General features: G+C 50.2%; 4 protein-coding genes across 4 annotated transcripts; 1 reads left to right on the top strand and 3 right to left on the bottom strand.

Annotated features, from left to right (window-relative positions):
- Positions 1–3,324: 3,324 nt before the first annotated feature.
- On the top strand, positions 3,325–5,406 carry L3040_007633 (uncharacterized protein; the record flags this gene model as incomplete). The annotated part of the gene is made up of 5 exons (XM_007291796.2): positions 3,325–3,618; positions 3,674–3,886; positions 3,954–4,146; positions 4,202–4,796; positions 4,854–5,406. The coding sequence occupies 5 exons, from the start codon at positions 3,325–3,327 to the stop codon at positions 5,404–5,406; spliced, it is 1,848 nt and encodes a 615-aa protein (XP_007291858.2).
- Positions 5,407–7,283: 1,877 nt separating this feature from the next.
- On the bottom strand, positions 7,284–8,384 carry L3040_007632 (uncharacterized protein; the record flags this gene model as incomplete). The annotated part of the gene is made up of 3 exons (XM_007291797.1): positions 7,284–7,539; positions 7,643–7,939; positions 8,113–8,384. 3 exons carry the CDS (start codon positions 8,382–8,384, stop codon positions 7,284–7,286), a joined length of 825 nt encoding a protein of 274 aa, XP_007291859.1.
- A 1,020-nt stretch (positions 8,385–9,404) lies between these two features.
- On the bottom strand, positions 9,405–13,892 carry L3040_007631 (uncharacterized protein; the record flags this gene model as incomplete). Its single annotated transcript, XM_007291798.2, has 7 exons — positions 9,405–9,569; positions 9,643–11,001; positions 11,118–12,172; positions 12,223–12,562; positions 12,613–12,654; positions 12,705–12,771; positions 12,907–13,892. The coding sequence occupies 7 exons, from the start codon at positions 13,890–13,892 to the stop codon at positions 9,405–9,407; spliced, it is 4,014 nt and encodes a 1,337-aa protein (XP_007291860.2).
- Positions 13,893–16,686: 2,794 nt separating this feature from the next.
- Positions 16,687–17,388, bottom strand: L3040_007630 (uncharacterized protein; the record flags this gene model as incomplete). The annotated part of the gene is made up of 2 exons (XM_066154929.1): positions 16,687–17,025; positions 17,104–17,388. 2 exons carry the CDS (start codon positions 17,386–17,388, stop codon positions 16,687–16,689), a joined length of 624 nt encoding a protein of 207 aa, XP_066010811.1.
- Positions 17,389–17,550: the final 162 nt, after the last annotated feature.

Here is a 17,550-nt window from a genome sequence, read left to right as displayed (position 1 = left end):
CCACCATGTTTGGTTCTGTCTCGGCAAGACCATCGCCAAGCTAGTCGTGTGTTCCAGCCCCCAGACTTCATTAGTACAGTTTACCCATCAATGTGTTCATCTTATCAAGTTGAGGAATGGGGATGCCCTCAGACGCTCCCGACCCTGGAACAATCATCTCAATCTCTTTGTGGTGTCGGCTCGGTGTCTGTCTCGGACTCGAGTCTCGGACGCGTCCTGCAATTAGTTCGAACTTCTCATTTCCTTGCAACGCTATCCTGCCCGTCTTCCTTGCAAGTGCCGGCAAGCAAGCCTTAGCTCTACTGTACGGTACAAGTATGTATACTACTAGTAGCCTATTTGGATGAACGACCCTTTACAAGTATGATTTTCCTTTATTATTAATAACTCAGACAGTCAGAATGGACGCCACACATTATTGACTTTCGGGAAATGTCTACGATTGACAACTCCACAAATGGTTTCAGATGCATCCGTTTTCGTAGCCTCGGCCGTCCCTTCTGCACGGCTCGCCGTGTATTTCTTCCTAGACCCTCCCGTCCCGTCGCACGCATGAAGATTTTACAAATACCAAGTACCTGTGAGGAAGTACGGAGTCTCCGTACGGAATACATGCCAGATTCCAGATGATCGACAGGCCAAACAACTCAGATAAGGCCGCCGGCTCTTATTCGCGATTCCTGATATCGGATTCTGCAGCAGATCTGACAAGATACGAAAATGGCATCACGTGTCGTCTCGACTGCTGATATTATAGGTACTCTTCGTTTCGGATAATGCGGAGAGCAAATTGTGCAGCTACTACTAAGTAAAGTACGGTACTCTATTCGAGAACCTTAAGAACACCCCTATGCAACATGACGGAACACGTCTTGGTTATTCTACAGTACAACTACTCGACGGAGGGAGTACCTTTATCATGCGGTCCAATGTCCTGTTTCTTCGGTATGGCTTGACTCGGCGTTGTCGCTGATTCCTGCTTACCGGTCTTGCGGAAGGGAAGATACCTAGTTATCGTCCTGGATACATACATCACATACTCTTAACGACGGACTACAAGATACAGCGCTTTGCAGTGGAACGAGCGGATCTACTATTTTCCGGTTGATTCAGGGGCTGAACCTAGGATCGATGACTTGGATCTGTCAACTTTCAAGTCGGTAAAAGCACGCCTCTTAAGGAATTGTCATCTAATGCTACTCAATGCTTTTTTGATGTACGCAATCGAAGCGATCGGCAGTATGGCTAGGTGGCCGAGTGCCGATGAGCTAACCGTTGTGTTATTCAACTCGTAGCCATCGCCTGCCTCTATCTGGCAGTCTTTTGAGTCTGGGCTGAGGGAGAAGATGCAGAAGAGGACGTGGAGAGGTTTCTTTGGTACAGTCACATCATGTGATCTGATATTCTTGGGTGTTTCATCACCATCTGGACCCAAGAGCCATACTCTATCTAGTTACTTCATATGTTCTCTGAGTGCGGTTTGGAGGGATCCAATTATGCATTATGGTTTTTGGAATTCTTTATGTTTACCAAAGAAAAGGGGCTCACACGTGACCCATATCGATTTTCTACCCTCGGACTGGCATTTGCAACCAATGTTCGAATGGAAGGAGTTCGAGTGCCCGATTCCCGAAACTTACTCTGGCTTTTCGGCCATCTCGGGAAAACATGCATGTATCTCTTCTTCACACTCTTCTTCACAATATTCACACCACAGCAGTCAGTCGGCACACACAACCTCCTATTCCGCCGCGACTTGGTGATGGCTAAGGCCCCATTTTAGCGCCACCAGCTTAAACACCAGCACACTAGATCTTCGCTGTGAATTGAATTTGAATTCTTGCTTGACTGAGATTCCAACGATAAGTCATTAATTGACATCGAGACCGTCCTTTGCGTCTACCGTCCAAAGCCTCTACTACTTACTAGCTTGCATACCTGCTCTCTCTACTATCTCTCATCCTCCTTAGGAAACACTCTTTTTGAGGGGGGGGAGCGGGTTCTCACATCTGTCTCTTCCCTCGCAAGTTAATATCCCTTCAAACTGGACATATCCCAGTTGCGAGACGTAGCTCAGGTAAGCTCATTTCCAGTCTGCTCTCAATATCGAATCTTCCGTCTGCACGCTATCTCTGCTCTACATAGCATAGCAAATGTCTCCGGTCTATATTTTATTCACAGCTAACCCGACTTTCACAGACGCCCTCTGGACTAACAACGGCCCTTCTGCTGGCCTTGCGAAGAAGTCATTTTATAAACGTCTAGTTGTCTCGGGACTTGTCTGACAACCTGCAACTCTGTACTATCACCTATATCGATCTTCTCGATTATCTTTCCAATCTCAAAAGCATCATTGCGTTCGAGTTATGTTACCTTAGGTATGGATGTCTGGATCTCTTCACGTTCTTGTCTCAAACACGCTGTGTTCTTTTATCTCATCCGCATCCTGCACTCCTCAGACCTCGTATTATCTACTTGCAAATCATGCCTATCTTGTTATCTTCAACTCATCACCTGCATCCCTTTTGCCCTTGTCCCTCTACCCGACAATTCGCCCGCGGCTTTTTTCGTATCTGAGTGTGTTCAGGATCTAATTGGGGGGTTTGCATCATTGTTCCTCGCCTCATAATAGCGAAATAGACAATCACAATTCTAGCTCGTTAGATGATTAGTTCAAAGTCCACACCAGCACTAGGCGTCACTAGCCTTTTCAATACCGCCCTGCAAAGGGCCACTGCACTTAAAAGCCTCGTTACATTCTACGTTCAAGAGTACAGTTGTGTTCTTGGTGCGGTCTTCCCCCCAGAGCCTGCATACACACCTCCGCCTTCAGCCTCAGTACGAATTTTTCATTCGATTTTGGGGTGAATTAGTCAATAGTCTCGAGGTTTTGTCCCACTTCGGCCTAGTTCCCCCCCGTCGGCCGTACCGCCTTCCAGCTAGGAAGCTACTTCCCTCCATATTAGCCTCAGCAGGTGTGAATAGTTTGTTGGGTGAAAATAGTCTCGAGGTTGCGCACCACTTTAACCTAGTTTTCCCTTAGCTAGCCGGCGACATACATCATGCCCCCCCCCCCTAATCTCGTGATCGCAAGTCTAGGTTCCGGCTTCAACACTTCAACACCCAACTATTCAATGTTCCGCGTCATTTCCCTCTTCCTTGCAGCTTCATACACTCTCACTTCACTTCGGGGTGAACTTACCACTGACGCATTACCCACTAGACTCAAAGCAACAAGGCAGCCATAAAAACCACTCCGGCATTCCTTGACTTTGGAAAGCTTCCCACATCTCTCCTCGAACATCTCAGAAGACGTAAATCAACATGTCTCAACTCCAGGAATCCCTCGTAAGCAGCAACTCTCAGCTGCAAGATAGCTCCTTGTTATCTTCCGAAGTCAAGCCCACTTCCAAGTCCAGCTGGAAAAGATACCGCAACAGAAGGGGTGCGAAAGCAGCAGCTCAGGCAAGAGCACCATCGTCTCAGAGTGTAATTGTGCCTGAATGGCATGGAGTTGAGCTGGAGCCCAAGGCTAAGGTGGAGCTGGCTGAGGAGCAGTCCGAGTCTTGTCTGGCGGAATGGCCATGGGTCGGGTGTCCTGAGCATTTGGTGACTCTCGTATGTCTTGCTCCAAGTTTCGCTGGATGGCTCCGTCTTTTAACAACAGAACTAGGCACCCTATCTGAATAATTACTACCACAAGTGGAGACCTCATGCCCCGTTCCAGCTACCTCGGGCTCCCCAGACATCCCTTCTCTTCACAAAGCTCTTGAGCATCGAAGTTGTGCGTCGCACGCTCTTTGGGGTTATCTTTCGACACCATAGTACCGCTTGGAAGTTTGGCGCTTCATGCCGGCAGGCAAACTATATGCTCGGAAACTTCGTTGTAGGTGACCCTTCCTCCGAGTCAACCTCCACCAAACTATTTCGAGACCGCTGACGTGAGTTCGCAGCACCACTGGGACATGGTTGGTACTGGATGCTATGGTTACTTCGGAAATTGCGAGGCTCCCAGATTTGGTCCAAAGGCACCAGTTGATCCAGAGCTTCAGGGCTCTGTAGGCCCTGTTATTATCGTCAGCCCGATCAGACGTCCCCAAGGTCCAGCCTCCTTTTGCCAGCAAGTGGAGAATCTGCGCACAATGTGTAAGTCTCCTGGTCCGTTCCACGACAAGCCACCACTGACATATGATAACGTCAGGCGTCGCCATGAACAATTGGTCCCATCATTTCAAGAACATCCAACTCCACCGCGTTGCATTTCTCTCAACCCATCACTTGACCCTCGTGATCCCGCGCCTGGTGAATCTCGAAGTGCTAGGAATCTATCAATGTCCGATGCTCAGCATAGCTGAAGCCCTGAGGCTACTCGAGATCATTCAGATCGACCGACCGCCTGGAAGAGAGAACCAGGTCTCTCTTGACTTCTACCCAATGTACCACCAGGGCCCAGTTCTCCCAGCCGATAACGTTTTGCACCAGGGAGAATTCGGCGTCACTTGGGACAACTGGGATCATGACACCATTAAGGCCGTCTGGGCATTGTGTACTCGTATCCTCCCCCAAGCCCGCAAGCAGAATGTTGACTTCGAGAGCTCGCACACTGCTTTTCGACAATACATGGACCGAGGTCCATGCTGGAAAGTCGAACAAATCTACGGTGCCCTCTTTGACACCAGCATGAGCACTGAGCAATTTGCTGCCTTGATCGATTGTCATAACATGGACCACGGGGGAGATGTGACGCGTTTCACCGACAACGTGCTTGTTGGAGACCGACCCGAGGGCTACGAGCCGTAAGTTCCTGCCCCGACAGCCATGGAAGATATCCTTCTGCTAAGACCAAACCCTAGATACGTGCGAGACTACCACTGTGACGAGTGCAAGCGCGACGTGCTCGGAATCTTCTTCCGCAGCAGTGATCTCACTCCCCATCGCACTCTCCCAGACGAACCCGCCCGCCCCGAATTGATCTGCCTGGGCTGCAAGCTCACAGGCTGGCTGCGTCACGAACGCGACCACTACAAGGTCGAAAAGCGCGCCATCGTCCAGCTGTGGCTGCGCACCGTCACGACCCACCTGGGAACCGACCCCGCGACCAACGCGGCCATCACCCGCCTCGACTGGAACGAGTCCGACCTCGACAAGGCGATGCGCGACTTCGATACCTTGCGCGTCGACACCAGCGCGCGCGTCCTCGACGAGAAGTACTCCCACGACATGAACCGGACGAACCCGAGCCGGAACCGGGACCACGAGTTCAACGAGACGCAGCGCCCCATCGAGTTCGAGGATATCCTGGATTATCCGTGCTGGCGTCGCTCGCCGCTCGTCTCCATGAAGGACATGACGCCGAGTCGGCTGGCTGAGTTTCATGCTAAGCGCGACCGGGCATACGGGAAGTGATCGTGGCAGTGGCAGTGGCAGTGGCAGCGGGAAGAGCAGGAGGCCCGGGAAGTAGGACCGGTAGTACTGTAAAAGGGTGGAATGGAGTGCAGGGTTCTTCTGCGTACGGTACGCACGCACCCTTTTGGAGTCATATACCCATATGCGTAGTAGCTTGTACATGGCACAAGAAGCAAGAATGCATATTTTTTTTTTCTCTCTCTCTTTTTTTTCTTTTCTTCTTTGAACCTTTCTCTTTCCGGGAGTATGGAGGGAGAGGGGACATGACATGACATTACATGGCATGGCATAGCATCTTGGTGCGTAAATTGGCAAGTCAATAAGTAAGTCAGTAAGTCAGTAAGTCAGTAAGTCAGTAAGTCAGTAAGTCAGTAAGTCAGTAAGTCAGTAAGTCAGTAAGTCAGTAAGTCAGTAAGTCAGTAAGTCAGTAAGTCAGTAAGTCAGTAAGTCAGTAAGTCAATAAGTAAACGATGAGCGAGATCGGTAACAAACACCTCACGCACCTACCTACCTCCCAACCTAGTACGGTACGTAGAGAGCCCACAAGTTACCTACCTAGGTACCTGACCGGCAGCAGGGCGCCCTCTTACTAGTACTAGTACTGGTTGGTACCGGTACCGGTACCATTCCCTACAAGTATGAATCCATGATCAGCGAAGTCGATCGGATTGGATTGGATCGGGTCGGATTGGATCGGATCGTGGTGCTTGCATGTATGATTTCTGAGGGATGGGAGGGAAGCTTCGTGTTTTTTTTTATTTTTATTTTTTATCTTGGGAATTGGGAATTGGGAATTGGGATTTGGGATTTGGATGTTTGGATGTTTGGATTTTTGGATCTTTGGATCTTTGGATCTTTGGATGTTTGGATTTTTGGATGTTTGGATGTTTGGATGTTTGGATGTTTGGATGTTTGGATGTTTGGATGTTTGGATGTTTGGATGTTTGGATGTTTGGATGTTTGGATGTTTGGATGTTTGGATTTTTGGATTTTTGGATTTTTGGATTTTTGGATGATTCGCCTTTTTCCGCCACGCAGAGGCAAGGTGAATTGATTGATTGATTGATTGATTGATTGATTGATTGATTGATTGATTGATTGATTGAATGAAGCGAGGTAGGTGTACTACCGGTACCGGTGGACATGGCGGAGCAGAGCAGAGCAGAGCAGAGCAAAACGCAATAAACAATGCACAAAATAACGCCCAAAATAAAACAAATCAAATCAAATCAAATCAAATCAAATCAAATCAATAAATCAATACGTAAAGTAAAAAAAGAGTGAAAAAGAGAGAGAGAGAGAGATTCACGTGTATAGATTTGTATAGATATATATATATATATATATATATATATATATATCTTCCCCCTTCAAAAGTTCCCTCAAGAAGAACCCCCCCCCCATTCCCCCTCCCTGAATCCCACCATCCGTGGAGAAGCCTTTGATCTCTCATCTCTTTGATTTCTGTCTCTTTTTCAATTCTCCACCCCAGCCCAAAAAAAAAAAAGACTTGATGCATTTACTCATCGCAACTCTCAAGGTAAGACATAGTAAGTCCGTAGGCATGTAAGCGAAGAGGATGACAAGGAGAGGGAAGAGGTGGTTTGTAAAAAGCTCCCGGAGCTTTCGCCAGAGCTCTGCGCTGGCTAGTCTGATATGCAAATTGCGGATATCACCTCGTCCCCGCATCAGATATTATATCATACGTAGAACATTACTTTCTCCGAGCACTCTTTACAGTTATAGTCGTAACCTGATGCGTAAATATCCCCCATCGGATCCGGATCTCAGCGCCTACGTCCTCACAACACAACATAACTGAGTTCTGAAACAACTGATTAAACCCCCGTTCCCCGGAGCTTGCCTCTCCTCTCTATTCATCGTCCATAATCCGGCGCTCGTAACGGCAATTGCCTGTCCAGCGTGTTGAAGGCTAGCGTCCGAGGCGTGTAGGGCACTGCAGGCTGCCTCGGTACGTTCTTCATCTCCCACTCCCTCTCGGAGGCGTTGTCCGGGTCGGGCGAGTCCTTCGTCATCTGCATGTCGTCGACTTCCATACTCCGAGCGGCTCGCTCCGCGGCGGAGGGGACCATGCTGTGGATGCTGAGGGCGAGGTGGAGGAGGAAGATGACCCTGTTCTTTGCATCAGCTTTCGCTTCTCAATTGCATTCCCAATGAACCATTGAGGTGGTTTAGATTTCTGAGATGGGAGACTTAGATTGAGGGTGCGACCTACAGCATGATCACGGTAACGGCAAACGCCCCCTTCGCCAACTCGCAGTTGTGGTAATTCCCGCTCGGCCTTGCCACTGAGCAGCTCTTGGTGACGTACCACGCGACGTCGGAGCGCTGGCGCGGGTCCGAGTGGTCGGGTCCCATCTGGCCGTACATGCTCACCGCCCACAGAGCGACGATGATGGCGTTGGTGACGGAGCTGAGCAGCGGGTACCAGACGTGAATGACGAACATGACGGACTTGACGATGAGGACGAAGGTGCAGAGGACGGAGATAACCACGTTATAGTCGGTGATGCTGCGGCAGTGTTGTCAGCTTCTGGGAAGTTCCAGTTCCACTTGGGTTAAGGCGATCAGCTATATGCTGATATGACAGCACCATCTCATACTGTTTCCATCCCATCCCATCCCACCCATGTTCCCAACCCGGGATCTCAATGTAAGAAAATTCGAGAAAAACCGCTCACGTACGTTTGACTCCATATGAACGGCGTCTTGGGAATCGGTCGGTGGTTCGCATAGGCGTACAGGATCTGCTTGGGGCTGCTGTTATAGCCCAAGTCATAGCCCAACTGCCAGAGCTTGGTGCGGTACAGGTCCGGCTGCGCGATGGCGAACAGCACCAGCACGGCGACAGTGCCGGCGAGCTCGAACGCCGTCAAGGCGATGAGCACCCAGGGGTACTTCCAGCGCCGGGAGATGAGGAGGCGGGGCATCTTCATCTTGATCTTGATCTTGGACATGGCGGGTTCGGCGTCTGTTTGTCTTTTTGAATCGCTGGTTCAGATGTATATCGACGTCGTGCCGTCGTCGTTTCGCACCTTCACATCGGAGAAGGATATCGCAGGGAGCAGTAATCAAACAGCAAGTCGGAACAGCAGCCAGACCATATCCATTCTTCAAGATCAAAGATCCAGGGCGAGGGAGGTAGCCAGACGACATCTTGCTGACGTTGCCGTTGCCGTTGCCGTTGCCGCCAATGATAAAGTGGTCGGCGCTTACATGCATCAATCATCAATCGGCCGGCCCAATGAGGCGTGGCAGAAGTGGTATGCACGTGATCCGGGCTTTAGCGAGCCAGTAGGGGGAATTGTGCTGCTGGTGTATCACAGGAGGTGAAGGGTCGCAGGTCGCAGGTTGCAGGTTGCAGGTTGCAGGTTGCTGCATGGCCGGCCGCATCGATCGTGTCTGTCGCTACGAGAGAGAACAGACTTCGTCACTTTACCACCGACGACTGTCGATAAACCCAGCCTCGGAAAACAATTCATTGGCCCAAGTCCCCCATATTCTAGATCTGGGATCGCGATGGAAAAGCTTCTTCGACGCCCCGTGGCTGCTGCTGGAGGACGTAGGTACGTACGACGCCAGGAAGGAGGCTATCATCTCACGCTGACGGGATTGCTTACTTACCTGCCAACCGCAGCGTGAGATGTCTATGATATCAGCCCTCGCACTATACGATGCCTACGTATCATCCTCTGAATCCATCAGTGTCGCTTACTTTATTTACCTACCTTCCGTAACATCGGCCTCCCTTCTTCACCCAACCTCACCCCTCCATAGGACAATGCAGGCCTGAAAGACTTTCGGTTTTCTCAATATGGCCCTTCCCCATGCACCAAATCCCCAGCGCCGGGTCGCTCCTCGCTGGCAGTGGTATATCCCAAATCAAATTTCATATGCATCATACAAGAATGTCCGTAACGCCCCCTCGTAAGTAAGAATCTCCTCCCGTCTGTGACCCAAATGCGAACCTGTCTGTATTAATTGTCTCGCCGAGGCCCTGGCACCACTTCTCTATTAAGCGTGGCCGACGGCATCATACGCGCCGTCAACATCGACATTAATGATGCCTTGCTGTTGAGCACCAATTCATCAATCTTCGGAATAAGCTCCGGCATACGGAAGGGTTTGGACACCAGATTGTCCTACACTAGTTAGACTTGGTGCCCTCCAAAGATCTTGCATCTTGTCAGAGGGAGCTGAACAGGCTGAACGTACCATTCCGGCAGCCATCGCCATCTCAATCTGCTCCAATCTCGCATTAGCCGTAACTGCAATGATGGGCACATGCCGCACGATCGTGCCATCCGCTTCAAACTCCCTGATCATTCTTGCACATGTCAGTCCATCCATGATTGGCATCTCTAGATCCATCAAGATCACCGCCAAATCAATGCCGTTCTCGACGCCCGACCAGAAATTTGATGTCCTGAGGATATCGAGGGCTTCGCCGCCGTGGTTAGCAACTTCTGTCATGTAACCTCGATTGCGGAGTTGCTTCTGTAACACCTTTTGATTGACGAGGTTATCTTCGACGATGAGGACCTTGATTTTGGTGTGGTCAATGGGGGTTTTGGAGGGCGATGAGGCTGGTGGGTAAGTGACCGTTACGGCGCGCTTGTTATCATGAGTGGTACCAGGACGGTGGATTGCTCTCCCGGACAAAGTTTTCCGGCTTTCGATGGTCAATGATGAGCTCGAGGAGTCCCTCGGCAGAGAATTTATGGTAGTAGCAATTGGCGTGTCTTCGGAGAAGCTTTCGGCTTTGCGGGCCTTGATGTAGAACGCAAATGTACTGCCGACGCCTCTTTTGGAGGCAACTCCAATCTCCCCTCCTTGTAGTTCCGCAAGCTCCCTAGAGATGAACAATCCAAGCCCGGAGCCACCATATTGGACGTGAGTACGCGGAGATGCCTGACTGAACCTTTGGAATAGCAGAGTCTTTTCCTTTTCATCAAGTCCACGGCCTGTGTCTTGTACCGCGAATTGAAGGTAGATCTCGTCGCCAGTTCCCCATTCCGGGTCTTCTGTCATGAGATCTTTCCGCTTCAAACGGCTGGGAAAGTAGGAAACTCCCGAGTTGGCAGCTAGTGGACGTTCTCCACTTGCGCCCACGCTGACAACAATCGTGCGATTTTCCTGCTCGCGTGTGAATTTGATCGCATTGGTGGTCAGGTTAATGAGAACTTGCAACAGGCGCGATGGATCTAGGTTGACCCAATCGACTTTCAGGTCGAGGTACGACTTCTCCACGCGGAACTTCATCGCAATAGTATTCGTTTCCAATTCTCCTTCGAACATCTTGAGTGCTCTTTGAACGACGGCAACGGGCTGGACCGCGACAGGTGTTACCACCAGCAGGGCCGAGTCAAGTTTCGAAAGGGTCAAGATATCGTCAACAATCCGTTTTTGATGCTGAGCACACAGCAAAATTGTCTGGGCAGCATCAATGCTGCCTTCCAGTATTCTTGTCAGTCGTTGAGGGGACCTCGAAATATCATCGGCAGTCTTGAGTTCGAGGAGAGACGTTGCTATCTCGTCACTGCATTGCAAAATAGCGCTCAGTGGGTTCCTAACCTTGTCGATTGTTAGCACAGTTGCACGTGGTCTTAGCGCAGTCCTGGCGCTATTAAAGATGGACTCTGAAGTTGTAGCCAGACTAGAAAAAGAATCGAAGAATCCGTTCAACAAACCTCATGTGACACCATATCCACGAAATTCTCCTGTTGTCTCTTGAGCTCAATAGCTTCTTCCATTCTGCGCTTCTGGAAATCTTCGGCCCACTTCTGTTGACTGATGTTTGTTATGCTACCAAAGACGCTTTTCAGCATGCCTTGAGGGTCTCTTTCGGGATAAGCGCTCATGAGAACCCAGGTTTCGCCACGGTTCCCGTTTCGGTCGTGCCAAGGATTTTTGAATCGAAACTCAAGGGTAACAACACTCTTCTTGTTCTTATTGACTAAATCCTTCCAAGCTGCCTCGACTCCTGGGCGGTCCTCGTCTTTAATGCTGTCCATCCAGACATTGGCACTGTTGACTCCTCTCGGATGTCTTGATATCTCCCACCAGGTATCGTTACTGTAGGTTATTGCACCGGATTCATCAGCAATGAACATGCCAACAGGCGCAAACTCCGCCATCCGAGTGAATCTCGTCTCGCTTTCCACAGCCTCTTTCGTCCTCAAATCAAGCTGCTTCGAAAGTTCCTGTCGATCGATTGCAGCAAGCTGCGCGGCCCTCTGACCTCTGCGGATTTCTTCTTCAAACAGAACAACGGATGCCATAGAGGTAGCAAGTTGACGGCTCAGCAGTTGAATGAACAAGCTGTAATCATCGTCGTAAGGCCGTCTTGGATTAACGCCCATCACTAGAAATCCGAGGATAGTTTCGCTAGTGGTATGGATAGGGCAGACAACTGCAGCCCTACACGGATCTCCGAAACCACGCCATTCGAGGCCCTCGATGAGATCGGCGGATAGAGTGCCGTCTTCTGTTGTCAGAACAATCGCCTGTTTGGAATTCATCGACTCCCGGAGATGCGGGGCAAAGCTGTCGTCGCTTGCCCTGAGATCAATTGGACTGACCGCCGCCTTGTGGTCTCGAGGTACACCGAGAGTACCCTCTAGGATGCATTGTGGTGCTGTGGATAGCGTGGATAGTGTGTTAAGAGATCCAGAGTGCATTGAGCTCAGATCACTGTCGAGGTCCTCACTCACAGAATAGAGAAATACGAACGGAACATCATACTCTTGGAAAACATCAGTGGCGGTCTACTAAGAATAGGAGACTGGGTATTACCGTTGTACTCTAGACCTTGAATGACTTGGCCCCAGAAGCTCTTGACTTCACGAGCAGTTGCCGTTTTCTCTCCAACCTCCCTCAGGGTTAACATTCGCCTCTCGGCAATCTTTCTTCTTGTTTTTTCAAAAGCGGGATTGTAAAGTCCGACGACTGATCCATCTTCCCCAATCAGAGGGATGATCGACCACGAAAAATATGTTTCTTCGAGGAATCCATTCCTCTTGACGAACAAGCAGTCATCGTCTTTCATCGTCGATTGGCCGGAGTTCTTGGCATTATCAAAAACAGCTTCGATTTCAGGCCAAATTTCAACCCACGCAGTCTTGTAGCTTTGACCCTACAGGGTCATTAGTCATGCGGAGGTTTTTGAGAAACTGGAAGTTTTACCATCAGACACGGGTGTTTTTGGCCAGCCAAGAGTATGTAGGCCTGTTTTACTTGATTAGCTACTTCTCTAGCTGTTCAATTCAAGATGTTACCTCATTGTAGATAGCGATATTTTCATCACCCCAATACATTGCTGCAGGATGTGGAGACCCCATAATACTAGCAATAAAGTGTTAGAATACCACAGCAGAAGACAGGTGGAAGGCTGGAGGGAGGTCTCCATAGATAAGAAGTTCGGAGTCTGCCAGGGTCGAGAATCCTCAAAGATAGCAGGAATGAAAAGGGATACCATACAGGTTACACATAGCTCTCAAATCGGGCGCCCAGCCTTCGATGGGCCCAAGAGCTGTAGATGCCCAATCAATGGAGCGAGCAAATTGTATGTGCCTTGGAAGAGCGGCGGAAATAGGAAGTCTTGTCCAGTCAAAGGAGGAGCCTTCGGAATAACGCATCGTTGTACCTGTTAAGATCTCGTTTTGATATGCTAGCATGGCTTGCTTCGGTACAACGCCTTCAAGGTCTTCAACTGAGGGTATTGGGCTCGGCGGATCTTGCTGGGATGAGAGGCATGGGGGCATGGGGGGAGCCGTTGCGGCGTCGCCAAAATAGTCCGATGCCTCTGTCGAATGTACAAGAGGGGAGCGTGCCAATTGGGTGACTATGGACCCGCGGAAACGGTCACCCACGGTAGAGGAACTGCTTAATGGCCCGTTTGAGCTACTGCCGGAAAGGCCTGTAGCATTGATAGTATTACTGCTTCCACTGATGAGTCGCAGTCGCTTCTTTAACGTGGAACAGCTCCAGACAAAGCCTCCGTACTTCATGGATGGAAGACAAACATCCAGACTTTCCCCATTTCTGACATAGCTTAAAGCCCAGCCCTTGAACTCGGGGAAGTCGTTTGTAACCGCAATGCCAGGACTATCCAGATCCGCGTTACCAGTGACCATTTCCAGCACCGATTCATAGGCCCGAAGCGACGCATTGGCGAAGACGATTTGTAAAGGGCCGCCAGGAACAAAGTTCGCCGAGTTTGACAAGTCAATTATGAGTGTCGGCCTTTCATCTTGCTCAAGAAGCTCAACGACTCCCACGCTTTCCAATGTCTGCATTCCAGGGGAAGCTTTGTTATTCACGTCACCACTTTGTGAAAAGCCACCTCGCTCAATAGATGCGAGGTTCCCAGTGGTGCCTGCAGCCCTAGGTGGGCTAGAATTGATGTTCCCCCGGGCAAGTTTTAACGTAGTAAACACTCTTGGCTCATCTCGTGTCCGCATCATCTTTGCTGCAGCTTCTGCTCCGAAGTTAAAGGGAGGGGGCACCGGTCGCCTTCTTGGTGGATGCGAGAAGAAGAGAGGAGAGAGCGGGGAACCCCTTTGCTGCCTTGAAGAAACTACAGCCTGGACGCTTCCTGTGTTGAGAGTATATTGACGTTCGTTCGCGTTCGACCTGTTTCTCTTGGGTGGCCTCTCGGTCGACGGTGGCCTTGCACCTGTATCTTCCGCTCTAGGATGTTTCGTAGCATGGGGTAACCGCAGTATTGGCAGGCGATTCTGGGTATCTCGAATTCGGCAGGAGGTTTGGGGATGTGATCTCGGCGCAGTCGTAGTAGATGTGGTAGTATCTTGTGCACCGACAAGAGATGGGGGGTAGCTTTGCCACGAGAGTCGACCTTTCGGTGTAGTTGCTTCCGCAGATTCTGTCTCTCCAACATCCAATGCGCTCCCTTCTTCTCTTCTCTTGTCGAATGTGGAGGGCGGAGAGACAAATGCGAGTGACTGGCTGCCAAAGTCGTTTGGTGAAGAGAAGATGGACCTGGGCTCTTCCTTCATGAATATCGACTTGAGCCGCGCGCTCGAAACGTGGTCGTGTTTAGGAGGCTAGGTTACGCCTGAACCTCTTCCGAGGCACTTACCTACTTACTTAGTTGTGGGTTAGTTGCACAGCAGACAAAAGATCAGGAATTGTTCATCGCATGGCTGCAGCAGGAATTCAAGTGATAATAAAGATGTAGCTAGCTGCGGTGTAGTGCTGATGGATAAGTTCTTGATAGCGGAGTTCAGTAAAGACCTACGGACTCTTAAAAGTTGAGTAGGTAGCTCATCGAGGTGTGGGGCATGATCGTGAATTCAACTGGCACTCCTCTATTAAGACTTTTGCGGTCCCACTTTTGCGGCTGCGGGCACCTTATCTCTACCGGCACTTACAGACCAAGTGCCAAGCGAGGAGCATGGCAGCCTATTTGTTTACTTATAGTGATTATTTACACTTACGGAGTACAGACATATTCGTTTCCCCTTGTCGCCTCTAGATTTCAGAAGTAACCGGTGCTCAAAGGCCACTTCGGGCTTGACATTGCAAGGATTCGAGTCCGGAGGTCTCTCCGTTTTCTTCAAAGAAGCCAAACCTTGGTACCTATCATTGCCAGTCGATTGTACCACTTACCATCTCAGGCACCCCTGGCCCCCGGCTACCAGTAGGCAAATAAACCACTCCCGGTGCCTATCTCGGTATCCAGTAAAATGCTACTGTAGGTACATGCATCGTGAAAGCCCCCTGCGTCGATGTAGACGGATACCGCACCGACATTGGTGTCTCTGACATCCTTGGTTAAAAGTCGCCGAGATTCTACTTGCTGCGTTCGTTATGCCTCGGATTTCGCTGCTTTGGAAATGTTATTCTTCCCACTGCCTTCCCGACTTTTAGTATCGTGTAGCTCGTATTGCAGCAGCAGCCTTTGGCCATTTCCTGGAACCTAATAGTGGGGCTTGTTGCCGCAACTCTACCTTAGGGAGTAGGGACCCTTTCCCTCTTAAGGTTGCGGCAACAAGCCCCACTATTACGAAGTAAATGCGCCAGGAAAAAGAGACGTACCGTCGAAATCATCTTCAGAAATCTCCACCTCTAGCGTCGCACACTGGCTACTCTCCCTTTACTCGGTACAGCCAATACAGAGGACATGTTTCGATATCAGTTCGCAGCCGCGACCAAGAGGGAAACGGGAGCCATGTAAGCGCACAGCGCCATGTTTATACCACATGTCGAGACGTTGTACCGGTATATCCTCGCAAATCAGTTCATTCCACCTTCTTCCTACCTCCCGCTAAAAGTCAACAAACAAAGCCTGATAAAACATGTCTAAACGGCGCAGCAAGAGAAACACGTCCCCAGTCGAACCCCACTCAGCAAATCAACATACGAAACCCTGGCAATCTCGATACTGAACAGGAACATGGAGAGAGAGAGAGAAAGGGGAGAAAAATCAAGGGGGAGGGGGGGATTGGATAATAAAGGGGAGCGGCAGCCGGTAACCAGGGGGCTCGCTAAACCTAGGGTACTCATTCGAGCTATGCTCGACTTGCAGCCTCCATACCTACCTACCTACCCACCTATCTATCTGATTTAGATCCCGCGACCTACGGCTCTTCATGCCTAGTAGTACAACAAACAATGCAACCGAAAGAGCCAAAGACGCCCGCGAGATTGTCGTCTGCACGAGGCCGAGTAAGCAACTAACCAACCAACCATCTCCCCTTCAAAAAAGAATGAAAGGCAGCAGCACCACATCGGCGGATAGAAGTCCATGAAACACCGTGCCCATCTAACCATCCTCGGTTCCGACCTCAGGGGAGCTCGAACTCCCATTAAAAGTCATCCAGATACTCTCACGACCCCAAGCTCGTGAGAGTATGGAAGCCATAGATAGATAGCTACGAAAAGGATTCTGAAAAGGCGAAGGGAAAAAAGCGGCTGGCGACGAGGGGTCTGGTATGGGATCTGGCGTTCAAATGACATATGGAAATGAAATAGATATGCCAGGGAGGAGGATGAAGAGGAAGCTTACCAACCCCCATCTCTTACAAGGAGATAGCGCTGTCACGGCGGATCTAGTCAAGTCTGCGTCAATATGGCAGAAGATATAGTTGGAGAGCTGACGGAGCAGCGAAAGAGATACAATTCGAATACGCTCTGGTCGGGTTCGACAGAGCCTTCCAGCCGTGGTCCATTGCCAGAGTTCACAACTCACATTCTCCCTTTGAACAGCCGTCCGTCTGCCCTATCACCCCCTTCGAGTCACGCAACATTCTTCTCCAACCACTGCTCCCACTGCTCCACCGTAAAGCTCGAGGAAATCCCATTCTCAACAACCCCGTCAAACACGACCGTCGGCGTGACATGAATGCCCACGAGCCTATTCATCTTGACCAGCACCTTCAGGTCATTCGTGACCCCGTTGCCCGAATTCAGGCTGCCATCCTCACCCGGCTTATCCGAGATGTGAAGCAGCTTGTACATCTCCTTCTCATCGACACCAACACTGGCCCCAATCTTGGCAAGCCGCTCATACGTCTTGTTGCGGGGCTCGTTGACGATGTTGACATCGTAGAACGACTCTGCGTCGTCAAAAAGTGCCTGTATGCTATCCCATGAACAACAAGTTCCCTTGTACCGGCGCAAGTACATTTACGGGATGAGTAAGGGGACACGTGCCTTGCTGAACTCAAAGAACTTGTCCGGTTGGACCTTGAGCACGGCGACCCCGGCTTCGTGAACCAGAGTCGAGGAAGGGTGCCAGGGCTGGATCTGCTGCCTGAACAGGATCTGCACTTTGGAAGCGTAATTCTTGCTGATCAGGGGGAAGATGGAGGTGTAGACCGTGTTGAACATCTTGGCTGAGAAGGGGCAGACATAGTCGAGGTAGATTTCTAATGTATGAAGCGTTGGGGATTTGGTGGCTGCGAACTTTTGTCCGGCGAATCTGGGTGCGAGTGCCATGGCGAAGCTCTGTCGTGAGGATGGGGCTGGATGAGTCTTGAAAATAGTGCTGATCAGTGATTACCGAGTGTTTTACTCAATGAGAGGGGGATTTGCAACAGTAATCATCCGATGACGTTATCCTACCACGTGATACAACATAGTCTTCTAAAGAAGGGAAAG

Source organism: Drepanopeziza brunnea (assembly GCF_022702325.1).
Source record: "Drepanopeziza brunnea f. sp. 'multigermtubi' strain 214-2 chromosome Unknown ctg13, whole genome shotgun sequence".
Taxonomy (NCBI): domain Eukaryota; kingdom Fungi; phylum Ascomycota; class Leotiomycetes; order Helotiales; family Drepanopezizaceae; genus Drepanopeziza; species Drepanopeziza brunnea.
The sequence above is the reverse complement of the archived record's forward strand: the minus strand, read 5'-3'. Positions and strand labels throughout refer to the sequence as shown.